Source organism: Stegodyphus dumicola, chromosome 1, assembly GCF_044657685.1.
Source record: "Stegodyphus dumicola isolate Sdum_Otavi_A_Nest chromosome 1, ASM4465768v1".
Taxonomy (NCBI): Eukaryota; Metazoa; Arthropoda; class Arachnida; order Araneae; family Eresidae; genus Stegodyphus; species Stegodyphus dumicola.
The window spans coordinates 110435694-110456419 of NC_140768.1; the positions used below are offsets into that span (position 1 = coordinate 110435694).

The following is a 20726-nucleotide window of genomic DNA, read 5'->3' on the forward strand; positions in this document are numbered from 1 at the left end:
ACTTCAAATCATTAACTAAACCTGCTAAATCTTTGTGAATGTGAAAAGCCTCAAGAAAATCCAATTCACCTATGGAAGAAGCCTTTTGGATAATTTTTGCAGACCCAAAGTCAAAATTATGGTTAAATGTCCAACTATGATACGCTGTTTATGAAGAGAATTGTTTTGAAATATAAAAACTGAACTTCATAGATGTGCCGGTGCACCTTTAATACAGTGGTTCTCGACAAAGAGTGATGTATGTTTCTGAGTGACTACAAGTCGTTCAGCTGTCATTGTATGAACAATGGATGGAGAAACAAAGAAATTCAGGTGAAAACTAACAGAGAACCTAAAAATATAATATGAACCGAACTTCCTAAATGAGTGAATTATTGGAAAGTTTGTGCATCGTTGCTTTAGATGGATAGGTTTTTCAGCCTTTTCACTATAAAGGCTTTTTTCATGTAATTGCTAAAGAAGAAATTCGAGGGGTTAGGATAACGAGTTTTGTGAGGGCCAAAGAATTATTTCATTCCATCAGCTGTCCTAGGAAACAAATGCTGCAGAGTCTTTCAAAATAATGCGATATTCAACAAATACTTGCTGCATATTGAAGGGATTCCATAATCTCCATCTATAAAAACAGAAAAGTCTTTGCTTATTTAAATGCATGCTTCATCTAGCGATTTCAAAACAAAATGTACCATTATTTTTTAAATTTTGTATTGGTTACTAAATATTACTTAGCAATTTTCCTGTTATTCTCATGTTAAATTTTGGAATCTCTCAATTTTTTAATTTCGACCAACGAGCTGGCTAACATGTTTATAATATAAAAGTTCATTTTAGGCTAAAATCATGTTTTAATTTTTTGAAGTTATAATTAATGCAAAGTCATTTTTATGGATGATATTTCATTAATAATTGGTTTACAATTGTTTTTGTCTTTTCACCATATTAATCTTTAAAATTCAACAGCGTTTTTAATAATTCATTTCATTTACAGCCGAATGATGTGCTGATCAAAGACTGCGAAAAATGTCAGTGTGTTTATAACGATCTCACCTGCTTTGATATTCCTGAATGCGGTACAACTGAAGGAACACCCTATCCTGTCAAATGTAAGGAATGCTGTCTTGCATTTATTTTCTTATAGACAAATGATGATAGATGATGCCAAAAATATGATGAATTCCATTTGGCGAATGGAGAAATGCTGCTTAAATAATTTCTAGAATTTTCACTAAAGTCTGAAAGAACTATTTTATTCAATTGCTTTTAGATATTCCTGAAAACATCACAAGAGAAGACTGCTGGACAGAATGGATCAACACTGACACACCAAAAACCGGTGGAGGAGATTTGGAAACTTTGAGTAAAATAAGAGAGAAATTTATTTTTTGTCTTGATCCTGTTACAATAGAATGCCGGACAGTAGAAAGTAAGTAGTTTCAGTTGTTGCTAAATTAGATTTTGAACAAATAGATAATTGCAAAAATTAATCTATTGAAATGTATATTTGCTCGGGACCAGAATTTAATTTTTACCTTCATGATTAGATTTGTTATGCGAGGAAATGATTTATTTTTTTCTTCTTCTAGGTAAGCAGAAACCTTTTGATGTTGGGCAAGTAGTGACATGCGATCTTAAAACTGGTCTTATATGCTGGAACACTGATAATAAGCCTGAAGAATGCTATGATTACGAGATACGGTTTTTCTGTCCTTGTGGTAAGTTTCTACTAGTTTATTAGTTACACAATCAAATTTTTCTTCAACATGCAAGGAAGAATCAAAGCATGAGTATTTCTGACAACACAGTCTGAGCGAAAAAGCCTGAAAACATTTCTTCATTTCTAACATAGCCAAGTTTAATCCAAATGTAATATGTTGGCGCTTCTATTAATTCCTGCATTCTGGAAGATAAAATATCCTTTAATCGACTGCAGCCAACTCATCTCTTTGTCAGTACTGCATTTCTAGTCAACGAATGTTTCTTTACTGGATCAGGTGATAAATTTCTGAAAGAAATACAAGAGCTTTCCCAATACAGCGTCTTCATCCCGCGATGTAAATTTGAAGGTTTGTAACTTTCAATACCCCTGAGTCGGTTGACTGTTTGTCTTCATGCATGCTTCCAAAGAGACACCTAACTCTTTCTCAAGAAGGGGCTTTTATCCTGCTTGTTGACATCATATTTCTATCTGTACGATGAACTTACACATATTTTTTATCTCTTACTGGAAGGCATAACGTGTCTGTTGTTTAATCTATTTGCAAATTCTTGCAACTTTGATTTTTTATCCTTACATTGAAATTAATTTTTGATTCTTCCTCGTAATTTGTGGAAGACTTAAGAGTAAAGGTCGATTAAATTCTAATAGTATTAAAATAGGTATAATAACTGAGTATAATTCGTGTCTGTTCCTTTTTTAGCAACTACTCAACCACCCACAACTACTACTACAACGCCCCTACCAACATTTGAACCTGGACCCTGCGTCTATGGTTGGACTAATTGGTATAATAGCCATGTGCCAGACGATAGAGGAGATTATGAAAGTGTGCAAAGTGCTAGGGTCAGCAGCGCCCAATTCTGTGCCAATAACATGATTTCAGCAATTGAATGCAGGCCAGTGAATCTGGTGAATGTAGGCAAAGGTGCCGCGAACTCATATCTGTTACAGCATGGAGTTCATTGTGATTTGCAGATAGGTTTGATTTGCAGCCAAGAAAGTCTCGGAGAGTCTGAAGCATGCTGGGATTACGAAGTTAGATTCTTCTGCGATTGCCCGACGATTGCTCCCTTTACTGGTAAGCACCGATTTTTCTTATATGGTAAAGCAGTGGTATGTTAGGCAAAGACATTCGTAATTATTCCATTCTTCTAAACCACTTAATAGCAATTTAAGTCTGAAAAGAAGCTCTGTATCGAAATAAGAAAAGCTTAAGTACTCTATTTCATATACAATTTAATAAAAAAAAAATAAAGAAAAACATTTCTCAGTATGTAATAAAACTTATAACACTTACTTCAGTTTAATGATAAAAATGATTTGGGCGAATACGCTAACTTTCTTTACTTCGACTTTTTAGATCTTCTACACGTATTTGAAAAGTTTTTTTGTTACCAGTTCTTACCGTTCTTGATGAACTTATTTAATTGTACAGATTTATCTAAGGAATTACTCTAAATAATCTTACAAATTTCTTCGGACTGAAATTTTTAACTGCTAACCAATATTAGAATTTACTACCGCCGAACTGGCTTAAAGACTTAACTGTTAAATTACAACGAAATAAAATAATTTAGATAACCAATTCCTTTATTTCAAAACATAAGAAAAATTTACAAAAAAACTGATCTATTTTATGCATGATTAAAAAAAATTTACTTCTGTCAAAATTAATTCCCAACCAAATTAATTTACAAATAGAGAATAACAGAAAGTCATAAGGCTATTTCAAACACTTGTTAGAAGTAACAAATATTCCTCAATTATTTTTTTAAAAGAAGGTTTGACGTGCCCCACTCTTATAATGCATTACATCCAATATGGAATGTACTTCAAATAACTTAAAATCGGCGAGAAATTTGGGAAAAGGTTACAACTTTTAAAGGTGTTTGTTTAATTAACTAAAACTGCTTATTATCAAACCTAACGGCTGAAGGTAAAAAGCTGACTTTAATAGTAGGCAAATTATTGCCTTTGTTCTTGCTTACTATGAATACACGATAAAATTCAAGATAAAATCTAACGTAGAACTTTCAGTAGCCTAAGGTGCTTTCTTCAGCTATGAAGGCCTAAGGTGGAATCGTCCTGCGCGTACTTTATTGGAATGATAAAAAAAATTGTCAACACAAATACATAATTAACAATTTACAACAAAATTAGCGTTATATTTGCAACAAAAATTAGCGTCAAACAACAAAAATTAGCGTCAAACAACAAAAATTAGCGTTATATTTGCAAATATAATTCTGATTTTTGTTGTTTGACTTCTAAATTGGTACTTGTTTGGCGTGTTATTTTTACCTAAATATATAATTGACAGTTATTTAATTAAGATTAAATAGTTAAAATGAATGATTTGGAACAATAAAAATCTTAAGATTAAAGAAAAAACAACTTATACCTAGCATACAAACATATATTTATAAAAGTTTATTAATCTGCCACTTTTTTTTCCTTTAAATTTTTTTTAAACTTTCTATCAATAAAAAAAATATAAAACTTTTTTTTTTTTTTTTTTTTTTTTTTTTTTTGCTAGCTTTGACTTCTGAAAAAATTTTTAAGCCTTTATCAAAATTAATGTTTTTAGCTACTGCATTTTCAATGTAAAGGATTGCCAAACCATTAAGTGTTATTTGGCTAATTGTGATAGACAATAGCTTTTAATCAACTTTGGAAAGTGTCTATCTCAAGAACCAATTGAAATACACACTATCAAAAAAAAAAGTCTCTTGTTCCAAATATAAGTTAGGGAATGATTCCTGGAGGTCAATTTTTCACAATAAACTTTAATATTTTCAGGGCAAACCACTCTTTAGCTTCATCCTTCTTTTTATATCCCATACATATTATAATGAATTAGCGGCTCCCATACCCGCCCTCTTTAGCATCGTCTCTTCTGCCTTTGAGCGACCTCTTAAGTGGCACGATTTTCGGCCTAGGGATTAAGTGAACATATACTTGAAAACTTAAGGCTCTTCAGAAACCTTTTCTGTCGGAGGCCAGGGACGATCTTCATCTTCCACCCGACGTCTTACGATGTCCGTTAGCCGAGAAGCATAGTTCATATCATTAAGCGTCATATCATCAGCCTTGAATAGAGCTGTATCTGACAACATAGTCAAAGAATTTGAATGGAATATGAGAACCCCTTATATGTTTGGTTTATTGGTCACATACGCTGTACGCAAAGAACAAGATTTGCTTATTGTGTCTTCGTTCTCCTAGATTAGCTGTTCTAAGATTTGCTTATTGTGTCTTCGTTCTCCTAGATTAGGTGTTCTAAGATTTGCTTATTGTGTCTTCGTTCTCCTAGATTAGGTGTCCACGCCTGTTTCGTACCGTCCTTGTTTAGAACACACAGAAAAGTAGGGTTGAATCTACAAGAAAAATAAAAGTATTTCCTTTACGATGGAATGTGGATCCTAACATCCTAAATATGTATGATTTTAAGGATTAGTAATTTTCGTTAAAACTTACAGAAAATGTTGAAAAAGTAGGAAAACCCCAAATTTTGATTGAACTTCAAATTTTGAATGAGAGTGGGCAATGCCTGCGAGTTTGCAAGTCCGGCCTCTGTCACGTGGTCATCTGATTCCTTTGTCGGGGCGGTATCCATCTGCTCTGTGGAATCGGCATATTTAAATTATTTGCTCTTATCCATTTTGAAAGCGTTGGAACTTTTAGCTTTCACTTTCTTTTGGGTTTTTTTTTCCGAGATTCCTACTTTTCCTAAAAAATGCTAGAACAGTTGATTCCATGATCCTAAATCAAATCCAAGAAACAATCCAAGGTCCAATTCCCAAGTTTACAGTAATCATACCCGTCAAAACTCTGCACCCGATGGTGCCCTTTCTGAGGATGCAACTGATCCAAATTCGATATCTCCCCAACTTAAACCCAAATTTTGATCTTGGTAATCCTAAAACCTACAGGCACTATTAAGAACCCAACACAGTGTAAAAACCCAACTCGAGCTAAATCCCCCAACCTCAGATGCTAGTTAAGATTGCTTTTAATTTAAAATATGTCACTTGCCCTACAATCTCCAAACGAAGCAATGCATAAAGGAAAAAATTCAACATAAACAAAATGTTATTAAAACTTAAATCTATGACAAGGAAAGCTGTGAAAAAAATTAAAAACGTTAAGAAATATGTAACCTGTCAGTAAAAATAAAAAATATATTTTTTTCTCCTGACAAAATCGGGGAAAGAATAAGATGCATCTAAGATTTCGCAGCTATGAGTTTCGTTCAGAGGGAAAAAATTGTTTTTAATCATTTTTCATTGAAAATTTCCTCAAATCTTCCAAACTTGTATAATTTCATCAGTAAATATCACTACTGTTTTGCTTGGCAAGATTCATTACAAAAGATTTAAGACGATATATTTTTATAGAAATTGTTTGATGTAGGTTACGTTTACATAAATATCAATATTATAACCCCTGCTTATTGGTTTTACAATTCAGTTTTAGATGTGGTTAAATTAATTCTCGATTTTTATTGAATTGATTCAGTAGAATGTAAATACAGAAACTGAGCTGAATGTAAAAACAGCAAATAATCGCTGTTGGGATTAGTCGAAAACTTATAATTTGCTATAAATTTATTTCTCAGTTCATGTTGCTAAAAGTAGCATTTCTACAATGAAACATCATATATTTTCTTATTCTTTTCAGAGGTTATAACTTCCTCACCTGTAACAACAGAGTTGCCATTTGTGACGTCCTGCGATTATTGGTCGGAGTGGATAAATGAACATCATCCAAGTGGTGCCAAAAGTGGAGGCGGGAAAGGCAGTGGTGTTAAGGGAGGCGGAGGCAACAGAGGAGACAGTGAGAAGGCTATGCTTCTTAGACTACAAAGGGAATACAAATTCTGCATCGAGGTACAATTTTATTCTGAAGATTATTCACCAAAATTGAGTTTTTTTTTCGGAGTTTCCTTGCGTATTTCACAAACAATTAATGCATCCACATTTGCTGACATTATGGACATTAACTTAATAATTTTATGCTAGGGCATCCTCAACGGACAATGGCCCACATGTGTAAAGGTACTGGCACCTTTATGCTGCAGGTTTTGCTAATACAGAAACCATCATAAAGATACAGCACTTTGATAAAAGTTTTTTTTCTCAAAGTTCTAAATTTAATTTAACAAGTTGCAGGCACCTTTATGCACGTCAGTGACAGTTCACTGAAATAGAGACTCATCATGCGCGTCCCGGCGTGATGAAGCTTGCATCGTTTATGGTGCAAACTGAACTTCATGAAAGTGCCTGACACCCTTGTAAAACTCAAAGCTTGGCTTGATGAACAGTGGCTAATTTGCAGAAAGTGCCAACGCCTTTATTGAAGTTGGCGATTACTCAGCTAGATCTTGAAAGGAGCGCCCCAAAATCTTCATGAAAGCTACATTCTTAATGGTATATACTAAACTTCATAAAGATGCCGGGCACCTTTGTGTCTTAATGCTGATGCAACCTTGTACTTTGGCGAATAATGGTCAACGTGCATAAAAGTGCCGACACACTTATGGAAATTGGCCGCACCTTTCATATCACCCCCATCCACCTTTGATCAATTATACGATTTTCATGATCTTAGAGATTAACGAACGGCAGTGCTTAAATTTAGTATATTTGACAAACCCGCACAAGGAAACCTCACATGAAGTTAAACTAGAAGATTGTGGTTTTGCAGCATAAGGGATCAATTCTTCGTCCTGTACGCCCTACTCATCTCAGTAGAAGAATATGGCTAAGATAGTCTCTCAAATGATCCCTATCTTTGTGGCAAATTTTGCTTCAGATAGTCTTGCATCTGATTTGTATTTTTATGATAAATGTTGTTTAAGGTAGTCTTGCAAACGCAAATGATCTCTAGCTTCATGGCAAGTTTTGTTTAAGATAATCTCGCAGGTGATTTCACAGCAAATTTTGTTTAAGATAGTCTTGCAAATGGTCTCTATCTTTTGAAAATTTTGACTGAGACACTCTTGCGGATGGTCTTTATAATGACGTCTGTTGTAGTAAGCTAAACAAATGTCCATTTTGAAAGAAAAAATCACCATCATTTCGTTAGTATCAGCTAGCTTGTCTAAGTTTTTCCAGCGGCACAAATGGGCAGTGAAGATATATTAGTAACACATGTACAGGGTTGTATCAGTACAGCGTTGACAAACTTTCATGAGAGACAGAGTACACCTGGACGCTGGGAAATCACATAGGAATGCATGGTCAGAAAGCTTTTCTGGGACTGTAGTGACGACACAAAAGTCAAGAAAGAAAGTACACGAACGGGGTGAGAAAATATGTTTATTATTCGGAGTACGACAAAACAAAGAAAAAACAACATAAAGAGACAATGATCGTCATCAAAGAAGTTGTTGGAAATTACAACACGGACTGTGATGCAAGAACCGTGCGTCATGCATCTTTCATGCGATCTTCCATACGTGATGCAGATCTTCCATGCGCCACATAAGTGAGGCCTGCATCACGGTCCGGGTCGTAATTCCGAACACCTTCTTTAATGACGATCTTTTTTTTTTTTTTTTTTTTTTTTCTTATTTGTAGGTTTCTGCTGTACTAAACTTAATAAAACATGTTTTGTCTCACTGTTTGTGTCCTTTATTTCTTTACTTGTGTGTCGTTACTACCATCCCAGGAAAGCGTTTCCAACCATGCATTCCTATGTGATTTCCCATCGTCTACGTGAACTCTATATCTCCTGAAACCTTGTCAACGCTGTACTGATACACCCTGTAGATGTAGCAGCAAAGGTCGATATACTGAGTGCTCGTCAAATACGTAATAAAAACTTCATAAATCTATCTCTGCTTCAGTATATAAAATTTGATAGGGTTACTTACTTTACTAAGGCTCCGTTACCTAAATTTAAATTTAATTTCATCTTATGTTATTTCAAATTCTGCAAGTAGTGGATGTCCGTCTATAGCTTAAGTAGTTCCTTGCCTTCTGTTCACTTAAAGAGTTAAATAAAATGGTTATTTTAACCTTTTTATGACTTTTCATTGCTTCAGACTAAAGCGATAACTTACTTTTCTTTCTAGTAGGGCATTAAATTAAGCTTCTAGACACAGCAAAGCCCTACAAGTTAGTTAAGCCTTTTAAAATGTTGAAGGGAAATATCAATAATACAAAGTGATAAATGTTCGAACTTGAAATGCTTTTATGCAATTCTCTAATTAGGCTACAGGCTAAATGTAATTAATTTAAAGCTTTGAAGCCATAATAAATTTTACTTCAGTAAGTATGCCCCACCTTTCTTGAAGTTTTTATTATGTCATTATCGTTGCATAGTAAAAGATTCCGCATTATACTTGTAAATTTCGTGTAAAACTTTCGGTAATCTCTAGCAAACGTGGCCTGGTTTAAAGTGCTTTGCGTACTTCAAAATCAAGCACATTGCCATGATTTGAGTAAGCTTCCTGATTTCCAAAATTTCTGTGCATTGAAAGTTAAAATGCACAATATTTTTTAAAGGAACGCAAAAAAAAGGGGGGAAAGAAAAGAATTCAACAAAAAAAAAAATAATAATAACTATCTTTAGTTAGAAAATGACGCTGCTTAATATTGTTTATGCTTGTTATAACGTCTACAGAATATGACGCGTCGCATACAAGTGGACGACAGTTTGCAATGGCAAAAATGGATTTGATACTGTCATCATCAGGGAACATCACTGGCTGTTATAATGGAACGGTCGCTATAGTAAGTATCCTCATGAAGATAATCCACTGTATTGCAATTCACAGTAGTTTTTAGTAACGTATTCTAAAACTCTATTGAAAAATGAAAGTAATCAATGCGTGCAAATTGTAAAAGAAGTAAATGACTGTTAAGAAATAATTTTTTTCTGCAATTGTAGGGTTATTTATCTGACATCGAATGCAGAGAGGCCGATACGGACCTTTATTACTCGGAAACAGGAGACAAAAAACTTATGTGCTCTCTTCATGGAGGCTTCAGATGTCGAGCACGGGACCAGTCAAGTCGTCTTTGCAAGGACTACAAAATAAGATACTACTGTAGCTGCAGTAAGTATCCAGCGAAATATATAATAGGTGCTTTATTTTCCCTTATATTTAAATTAGTTGTAGGTATCATAATTATTACTACTGTAGAGTAGCGTTTATAGATTTCTCATTTGTTTACATTTCCCAGTCCCTTCGTTCAGGTATTTTTCAGAGAAATGGGGACAGGCGAAAGAAACAAAGGCACGAGACATCATAGTCTGGTATAGGAGTTGAAAACGGAGTTCATGAATAGAAAGGGATACCTGAAAGGAACAATAAATACGTTATTTTTTCCTTCTGAACAGGACACCGTCTTTAGGTAGAGCGGAATCAACTGATACATAATGTCACGAAAATGAAAGGCATTCTCGTTAAAAAATAAAATTCAAATCTTTAAGGAACTTGGTGAGAGTATTGGTTTGGCGAAAGTTGAGTTAGCAAAGAAACTGGATATTCCAGTGATAACACTAAAAACGGTTGTTTATGATAGGAAAAAGTTGAAGAAAGAGCATAAATTTGTAAAACAGACCTCTTCAAAAAAGTTGGGTATTCAGGATTGAAAGTCTCCTGAGGCCGAAGCCATTTTGCTAAAATTCTTCATTCAGTGTCATACATCCAATATTCCAGTGAATGGCCCCATATTAATCGAGAAGTCAACAGAAATTACTTTGTTGAATTTGAAGAAAGCTTGCTTTTCACCTGGATGGCTGCATAAATTTAAACTGCGGCATGGACTTTGATGCGTACATTAAATGCAGAATTAAAAAGCTTTCCTGCTGAGTCAGCTGAAAAGTGGTTCAAAAATTCATTCACCGAAATAGATGGATATGAATTAGAAGACATTTTTGCTGTTGATGAAATTTCTCTTTTCTATATGTGCAAGAATCCTATTTTTCAAGTTGAGAAAGATTTTTCAAGTGAAGAAAGTGTCAGTTTTTACTTTGTGCAAATGCTGATGGTACGGTAGTCATAGGTCAGAAAAACCAAGGGGCATCAAAACATGTTAAAATTTTAGTTCTGTGAATCATTAAGAATTTCAAAATGTTCTACAGGCAAAGATTGATTCAAATGGCCCTTCAAAATATACCTACAGGTAATACACAGAAAACTTTTAAGTATTCTTGAGGCTTTGAATATAATTTCACTTACCTACTCTTAGGTAAAACCAAAAGCAATTAAAAATGGCTTTTAAAGGAGGATTTTCGAATCCAGAATTAAGTGAAAGTATTGACGATGAAAATGTTGATGAAGCTATGATTATAGATGAAGAAGATTAGAAATTACTGTAATTAGACATGACAATCAAGGACTACGTAAACTGTAATGCCAATGTAACGATATCAGACTTAATGCACAGTTGAAGAACTGATTTAAAACCCTTACCAGATGAACATTTAAGTAACGGATATGAAGAACGAAATGAAAAATAATCCGTTTTCTTTTCAAAATGCTATCTACTGCATTAGCACTGTCAGAAATTTGTGTGTAATAGCACAAATGAGAAAACGTTTAAAGAATTGAATTCATGGAGCATTAATTAAGGATCAGAAGATACGTCAGACGATAAATAAGGACTTTTCCTTTAAATAAAGTTAAAATTTACTTTAAAATAATCTTGGAAAAAAATATTCCTTGATCAAAATGGTAATTCGAGTAAAGGTACAACTTTTATTTTTCAATTTTACGCAATTATATGCAGAAATCTGCATTCTTATAGTTTTAAAAATATTTAATTTGTAGTAATATCATTTTTTAAAAGATTAATCATGAACAATTCTTTAAAATATTAATATTAATTAAATATTTTTTTTAAATACTAGCAGATTCGCTGCCAGCTTTCGTCTGGCTTTTAAATGCACCGGGAAAATGGCTGAAGGGAACATTAAACGTTAAGTTTAAAAACTACGTAGAATTTTACTCTGTAGAACAACTTCATAAAAAAAAGTTATTACGTATAACAAAAATACAATGAAATAAGCAATATCCCTTAATACAAATATTAATTATCATAATAAATAAAATAACCAACTTCCCTTTGCAAAATCTTAAGAACTCAAATGGTATAAAGGAGGTTAAGAACTTTGTTTCCTAAAAAAATCACCCAAAACTTTTCAATGTCTTAAAAACAGTGAAATGAGCAATAAATAACATAAAAGAATACAAAAAACAAAAAAATTCTGAAAAGCAAAGTATAATTAATGATATTTTATCTTATATTTTCAAGAGAAAAAAATTACAATGAAATAAGCTATATCCCTTAATACAAATATTAATTATCCTAATAAAAAATTAACCAACTTTCCGTTGAAGAAAACAAATCATGCAAAACTTTTCAATATCTTACAAACAGTGAAATAAGCAAAAAATAACAGAAAAGCGACTCAAAAAACATAAAATTACGCGCAGAATTCTACTCTGCAGAACAACTTTATCAAAAAAAATTAATAATAATGTATTTTATATATATATAAATGACAATGAAATATGCCAATCTCTTAAAAAGAGTGACATAAGAAATACGATGAAAAATTGTTGCCAAACCCATATTTCTAAAAGAATGAAACTATTCAAAATGATACGATTTCATCAAAAATCTATCAACAACAATAAGACAGGAAAATTGTTGCCAAAATCACATTTTTAAAGATGTGAAATGTGAGACGTGTGCTCGGAAGCTTCATTTAAAAAAATTTTTTAAATACAAAATATTATCATTTTTCCAAAATTCTTTTTGTAAAAGCAGTCGCAAGGATGGAAGTTTAACGTGTCCAAAAATCAAAGAAAAATAAACCTTTTTAGAAAAAATCCCGTTGAAAAAGTGTTAAGCTCCCTTTGTTAAATAAATTCGTATTTAATCGATTTATTGAAACACGAAATTTATTTTAAGTTCGTAAAATAGCTAAGTGCCTACGTTTCATGACGATGTGAAAATGGAGTGTGTAGAGTAAAATATCGTTTTTCTATAGCCCATTATGTCTCAAAATGATGCGATTTCGTCACAAAACATAAAATTAAAAAAATTCTAATTCGAATTTCTAAAAAATCGCTTCAAGCTGCACTGGATCTTGTTTAGATACACCTATGTACCTAATTTCGTAGCCGTGGGTCTATTAGCTTACGCGCAGCGCAAACGAAAGACACTCACACACAGACTCTTTTTTTTTATTATATGTAGAGATTAATTTTTAATCTGTTCGATCATAGTTAGTGTTTTAAACAAATTGAAAGTGCAATAACAAAATAATGTAATATCAGTAGCAGATTAGTAGTATCAAAACTGTGCTGCTAATATACGAGTATATGTACGTATTAGGAGTGCGACTGGTGAGAGAGCGATGCAAGAGGATGATGGAATTGAAGATGACTGCTCGATTCGGTTAAGAAGAGATGTGACGTGAAAGAAAGATGACAACTAAAAGACGTAATACCTCCGTTGTCGAAATTTTTGTGTCAATACTTCATTGTAAATAATCAGACACATCAGCCTGCATCACAAATAGTTCCATTAAATAATCTAATAACGTATATTCGTCTTTTCTCTCTACTAATCCCCTAGATGTCAAGCCACATACATATATCTGCTCGTATTATCTAAAAACAACATAGTACGTGTGTGACTAAAATTTTTATATATGTAAAGAAAATAAGAAGAAAAGCTTTAAAATTAGTGAATTAAAATTTTTTTTTATATATATATTCTGAATAAAAGTAATTATGAGTGACGTAATTATATATATATATATATATAATATGTTCACATTGTAAATTAAAATTTTGTTTATACAGCTTTATACAGCTTAATACATTTATACGTAGTTTCTGAATAGTCGCTTGAAAGACGTAAACACGGTGTTCTACTGTATTATGTAATATTTAATTATTACCATATCTGGTTGTAACGAAAGTTTTCCGCCTAAAAATGATCTTAATAAAGTTATGGTCCTGAATTTTATCCTTGCGTTGATATTCGAGCAGATTAGTAAAGGCCCAAACACGTCTGTTCTTATCTGCTTCAGTCAGCTCATGCGGCACCCAGCGATTGACCTTATCCGTCAAGCTTATGCAATGCATAGTGCGACTAATGGACATGGCCCTGAAGTTTAACACCTTAGCAAGCTCTCAAGTGGCTATGTACTGATCTTCTTCCACAAGTTATCGCAGGCGGGCCTCATCAACATCAATAAGACCGGCAAGAGCGCCCTGCTTCTTGAATGACATAGTCATTGTTTTGAACTTTCGGTACAAAACCCTCACAGTGTTATATGATTCAACATTAGTGCCTAAAGCTCTACGCATGATCTGGTGACATTCTGTAGCTGACTTTTTGCAACAGAACTAGAAGTAAATGATCGTTCTATTCTGGTAGCGGGATAGTTCCATTTCAGACATTTTATACTTAATGATAACGACATAGTAAAAATTCTTTCCTTATTTCAATATAACGGATATTGAACCTTGTAGGAAGAACAAAGCTAAATTTTCAGAATGAACAAAATACTTTTATTTGAATTTTAGAACAGAACCAAAAAAATAAAATGCTGCAGCTCTTAAACTATTAAAATTTTAAACTCTTAACTATTACAGTTAAAACTCTTACAACTATTAAAATACTCAAAATCTTAAACTCACTCTCTCAAAACAAAATATATATATAAAAATCTTCCGAATTCTCCTCTTGTTGCCCCCCCCCCGTAAAATGCAAGTTCTTGTCCTATTATTTATATTTCACGTTCTCTTTAAGTCACGATCTTTACAAGTCATGATCTTTACAAGTCACGATCTTTACAAGTCATGATCTATACAAGTCCCCCCACAAGAAGCACATTCGTCACCGTAGAGACAATGCTGCTCAGAGTTCATTGAGTGAGAAAGAGTTAACTGCTAACCTTGACAAAGCATCAGCATTCCCATGTGAACTTCCTTTGCGGTATGTCACAGTCATGTTATACCGTTGTAACGCTAAGGCCCAACGAGACAGTTTAGCACCATGAGGGGCGCTTTGGGTCAAGTAGGTGAGGGGATTGTGATCAGACACGATCTGCACTTTGGCACCGAAAATCCATATGTCAATTCTTTTCAAGGCTTCGATGACATAAAATGCTTCTCGTTCGATGGTTGACCATCGTTGTTGACAGGGCGTTAGTTTCTTGCTGACAAATGCTATGGGCATTTCTTTGCCATGTTCGTCGTTTTGAGCTAAACACGCTCCAATTGCGAAAGCAGATGCATCCGTATAGAGTTGAAAGGGCTTGCTGACGTCCGGAGTATGCAGAGATGGCATTTTAATCAATTATTCTTTAAGTTTGTTGAAAGCTGCTTCTTTTTCAGAGTCCCGTGGAATATTATTTGGAACACTCTTCTTTGTAAGGTTTGTTAGAGGTAAAACAATCTCAGAAAAATTTGGGATATAATCCCTATAGTAGCTTGCTAGCCCTAAAAGACTTCTGACTTCTTTTTTAGTGGTAGGCTTAGACAGATTTCTGATGACTTCTACCTTCTCAGGATCTGGAGAGTGAGTGCCAGAACCTATTACATGTCCTAGAAACTTTACGTGACTCTTTCCGAAATCACACTTTTCTAGATTAGCGGTTAGACCTGCGTTTCTCAGTGTCTGAAACACTTGGTCGATGTGATAGAGGTGGCCATCCCAAGTTTCAGAAAATATTGCCACATCATCAATATATGAACGGCAGTAGTTCTTATGGTTTGCAAGCACCTTATCCATCGATTTTTGGAAGGTACTTCCAGCATTTTTCAAACCGAAAGGGAGAACTTTCCATTGGTAATGGCCGGAATGAGTGATAAATGCTGTGTAGGGTTTAGCTTCTTCTTTCATAGGAATTTGCCAATATCCCTTGGTTAAATCGAGAACTGTTATGAATTTGGCTTTCCCTATTTCGAATAGTAAATCTTTAGCAATCTTCATCGGATAGGCGTCCGGAACTGTGAAGCTATTTAAAAGCCTGAAGTCTATGCACAGTCTAACGCCGCCATTCTTTATTTTGCAACACATACTATAGGATGTGCTCAGTCACTGTCACTGGGTTCTATAAGAATAGAACCCAGTGACAGTGAATGGGAATTCTAACAGTTCTTTAACTTGACGATCGACTTCCTTTTGAAGTGAAACAGGAACACGGTAGGGTCTCAATCCTTTTGGATTACATTCTTCTGTAACCTTGATGTTATGACCATCAACATTGGCTTGACCAGGTTTGCTACTGAAAACATCTACATAAAATGTTAGTACTTTAAATAGTCCTTCCCGTTGGTAATATTTTAAGTCGCCTTTCAAATTTTGTAAATGGGTCCAGATATCATCAGCAGATTTATTCATAAGATCTGCTGGTACATAGTGAAAATCTCCAAACTTTTCATCTTGGTCAAAAATGATACCAACGTGATCTACACGAGCAATATAAGGCCTTAACTTATTTATATGGAGTTCTCTAATACTTCCGTTTTCCATTTCGATTTTGACAAGAGTGTGGCCTGGTAAGTTTGATCACGGTAGCTGGTCCTTGCCACGTGTTGAACAATTCGTGTGATGATGATGGCATTAACACGAGGACTTTGTCCCCAACATTGAAAGTCTTTTCTTGAGAACGTAAATTGTATCTTGAAGTGTACTCTTCTTGAGATATTTTGGAATTTGGTGATGCAATGTCATGAGCTTTTCTTAATTTTTCTAAAAGGTCTTGTAGATAATTTTCAATTGAACGGGAAGCTGTAACTGGAATGCTACGTTCACCTGTCCATATCTCTTTCAGCAAAGATAATGGTCCTGGTGGTATTCTTCCATATACCATCTAGAAGGGAGACAAACCAGTGGTGCTATGTGGCACTTCCCTGTAGGCAAACAGGAGATAGGGAAGATTCAAATCCCAGTTTCTGCCATGTTCTTGGATATTTTTGTTCATCATCTCTTTTAAGGTTCTATTCCAACGCTCGACAGCACCCATACTCTCGGGGTGTCCTGGAGTGGAGAATCGTGGAGACACACCAAGTAAGTTCTCAAAGGCTCGGGTGAGTTTGGCTGTGAAATTAGTTCCCTGGTCGGAACAAATCACTTTTGGAAATCCAGTTTGAGTAAAAAAACCTCATCAAAACGTTGCATGTTGTTTTCGCACTTATGTCTTTGACGGGGGTGGCTTCTGCCCATCTGGTGCATAGGTCAACTGCACATATCACAAACCGATGACCTCTCCTGGATGGAGGTTCTAATGGCCCGATACAATCCACGCTCCATACTTCAAAGGGTGTTTCCGGTCTAACAATAGGTTGAATTGGGATTCGATCTTTGTACGTAACTGTTCTCCTCAATTGGCATTCTTTACAACTTTCACAGAATTTTTTAACATCTTGCTTAATAGTATGCCAAAAGAATGAGTACTTGATTCGTTGAATTGTCTTTTTCTCACCGAGGTGGCCGGCAAGAGGGATTTCATGTGCCATTCTTAGGACTTCCCTTCTTTTTTCTAAAGGCAACACAACTTACTTAATGTTTTCACCACAGATATATTCGGAATGAAGTAATATGCCATCATCGAAAGTATATGCATTTTGATTTTTATCTGCCCATTCAAAGCATTTTTTCAGAGTTTAGTCTTGTTCTTGATGTGTCTTGAATTCTAGTCTTACTCTGTTCGTTGTTTTCAGAGACTATGTTTTCTTGGGAAATCTGATTAACAACAGCCAAATTTGTAGTATTAATGCGTGCGTACGGGTTCGTTATGAAATGAATGCACAAGTCCGATGAAAAATGAACAAAAAATTATTATTATCACAACAAAAATGCTTAAATTTTCTCAAATTATCATGCAGTATTACAATATCTCACAGTAGTTATCTTTTAACTACTCAAATGTCCAATAGAACGTAATTCAAAACAGCTAAAGAACGCTAATCCGCGAATTCGCTACAATCAACAACAGTAGTTTTCTAAACAACAACAAACTAAGCAACTGCTACAAACTGAGATGTTTTCCTCCTTTTATAAGATTTTAAAATCACGCGCTAGAATTTTCCAGTACTTTCTCGAAATCAAAAAGAGATATTTATTTATTTAACGCACGCGCTCTTGTATTTTTAATTTTTCCGGCTTAGCTTTCTTTTAATATTCGTCACGCGCTGCACTGCGCGAGAAATAAAACCATTTAATTTATAATTGAACTAACATTAGCTTTTTAAATACCAAATTCGTAACAGTATTGTCTTCAACTGGTGAGGGTTCATCGTCTGTCTCTTTCTCCTTCCTTCGCTGTTCCTCTTTTTTTCTTTTCCGCTCTTCAACAATCGTTAAAAACACTTCTTTAGTAAATGCTTCATCATATGTATCACTTTGAATTATTTCATTTTTTATCGCCACGATTTTCATACTTGGATCTATTTGAATTTCTAATTCAGCAGCTAAAACTACCAAATCCTCTTTTTTCCCACGTCCCATAAAAGCCATGTCTCGATTTTAAATAAACCTTATTCTTTGCAAATTAAAAAAAAAACTAATTTCTTGTTAATGCGTCCTTTAATTTATCGTTAACATTAGTTAAAGTATGAACTCCCTGATTGCGGTTTTTTCTTTCGTTGGGGAAACAACAACAAAAAAAAAAAAAAAAAAAAAAAAAAAAAATCGTTTCTATGTGTAACACTGTAGCAGATGGCTGACGCCAAGTATGATTTCTGATTTTATTCAGTCAATAGACTCTTAGTTTTATGAAAAGCATATTTTTCTTTTTCTATTTAAATATAATTCACAATGAATTTAATTTTATTCGGCACGAAAATCAATCAGTGGAATCAATACTTAATGTGTTGTTCACCTACTCTGGCGAGTCAAACGAAATTACATTTGAACACTGGCGTATTCATTACTTTGACAAGTAAATAAACTAAGATTCCATGACGGAAACAATAATTAACTTTTCATAATCTTAATTAATTATTTTACGTTTACAAGGTAAATTGAGCTCTCACCTGAGTTATTTTGGTTCATAATTATATGCGGGGAAACCCCGATCCTGTCGGCTGCGCCAGTAAAAATCCTTTCCTTATTTCAATATAACGGATATTGAACCTTGTAGGAAGAACAAAGTTAAATTTTCAGAATGAACAAAATACTTTTATTTGAATTTTAGAACAGAACCAAAAAAAAAAATAAAAAATAAAATGCTGCAGCTCTTAACTATTAAAATTTTAAACTCTTAACTACTACAGTTAAAACTCTTACAACTATTAAAATACTCAAAATCTTAAACTCACTCTCTCAAAACAAAATATATATAAAAATCTTCCGAATTCTCCTCTTGTTGCCACACCGTAAAATGCAAATTCTTGTCCTATTATTTATATTTCACGTTCTCTTTAAGTCATGATCTTTACAAGTCATGATCTTTATAAGTCACGATCTTTACAAGTCATGATCTTTACAGATATTTTTTTAGAAATTTCACAAAACAGTGTTCTAAAGCAAGTCTTTTTCTTTCAAATCTCAAAATTCGTGTGACAAAACAGGATTAAACACGCCAACGCGAATTATTTGCGCAGACGATATTTGCGGTGGCGGAAAACTTTCGTTAAAACCCGACAATAACTGCTTTGCCATAATGGCAGAACTTAATTATTAATTATTATCATCACATTAATATCACTGCAATGTATTATATTGAGTATTTTCATTGCATGGTAAAGGGTTAAATTCTAGGAATTTAAGTTTGCTGATAAAGTAAATCGCAAAATACACTACACGAATATTTAAATCGCGAGTGTTTTTCCTCTCTTTATATGAAAGTTACAGAAATTGTAAACAATTGTTACAAAGTTTTCAGAAAAAGTAATAAATTATCAATCAAATTTAGGCTTTGTTTTAACAATACGTCAGAAACTAAACAGTTATTTAAAACTCAATACCTAAACCGTATACAGAACTCAGAATCTCTGACCTTAGAAATGTCTTATGGCTCTGTGCAAATCAGTCGAAAACTTAATAAAATTAATTACCGATCTAACGTGACCCCTTGTTGAATAACAAGAGTATAATTTCTGATCAACAGCAACAGATCATAATTTAAACAATTTTAAAACACTGTAATGTATTCCAAAATTATTGTTCCGAGTCCAAGTTATACTACAGCTCTTCCTGCAACAATGGGATTTTTAGATGTTTCTTTCCTTATCAACATACAAAACAAAATTCAAAAAAATTAAAGGCATGTAGGTTTTGCACATTTCCAGTGCGTGTGCTTTGGTTGCCTTTTGGCAATCAAGGAAGACCGAGTTTCAGAAGAGGACTATGCCTTGGCCACTCTCAGCAATAATTAAAAGCGACCAAAGAATTTTCACTTCGGTCGTTGGAGATAATTATTTAGGCAGCATTGACAGTTTTCAGCTATAAAATATCAAGACTTGATACTATGGAATTCTTCTACCAAGCTGAGTGTGCTTTGCAGCTTTTCAACGGAATCACAGGTTTTTCGTTGTTAATATCCCGACCAAGCGAAAAGTCAAGTTTAAAATCTGGAGAAATTTACCATTCACAGTTTAATGGAATCGTTTCTTCTTTCCTTCAGCTCTCGGAACAAAAAGATCTCGGTTCTTTATTCGAACAGACAATGCAGTGCGGTGATAGCCGTAAAGTATTTTACAGGAGCGTAAAGCTATTTTCTCATCTCTGTAACAGTTCTCGGATAAACACAGAACATGAACCAATGCTTCTAGCTCGGTTTCCCCAAGAGTTGTTTTGCGCACGGCAAAGATCTAGCTGAGTTCTTAACTTCACCATCTTCCGAAAACAGAATGCCAGTGCTGTAGGATAATCCTTCCTTGGACTAAATTTTCTTGCCATTGTTTCTATAAGAAACAACTCAGAAAATTAAGTATTAATTACTGTTCAGTATTCACATCTCACGAAAGAAACAGAACGTCATTTTCTGCTTGAAAGAACATTGATTCTACTGTATTCAATCTGCC

General features: G+C 34.0%; 1 protein-coding gene across 2 annotated transcripts in view; it reads left to right on the forward strand.

The window, feature by feature from the left end:
* Window positions 1-20726, forward strand: part of LOC118192014 (hemocytin-like) — a 342722-nt gene that overhangs the window by 165868 nt on the left and 156128 nt on the right. Inside the window, exons 33-38 of one of the 2 annotated variants that reach the window (XM_085819309.1) lie at window positions 989-1103; window positions 1265-1423; window positions 1584-1712; window positions 2418-2795; window positions 6398-6606; window positions 9614-9809. In XM_085819309.1, coding sequence (XP_085675435.1) covers window positions 989-1103; window positions 1265-1423; window positions 1584-1712; window positions 2418-2795; window positions 6398-6606; window positions 9614-9809 — 1186 coding nt within the window. The remainder of the gene's footprint in view (window positions 1-988; window positions 1104-1264; window positions 1424-1583; window positions 1713-2417; window positions 2796-6397; window positions 6607-9613; window positions 9810-20726) is intronic. The other variant, XM_085819312.1, reaches the window with a different exon arrangement.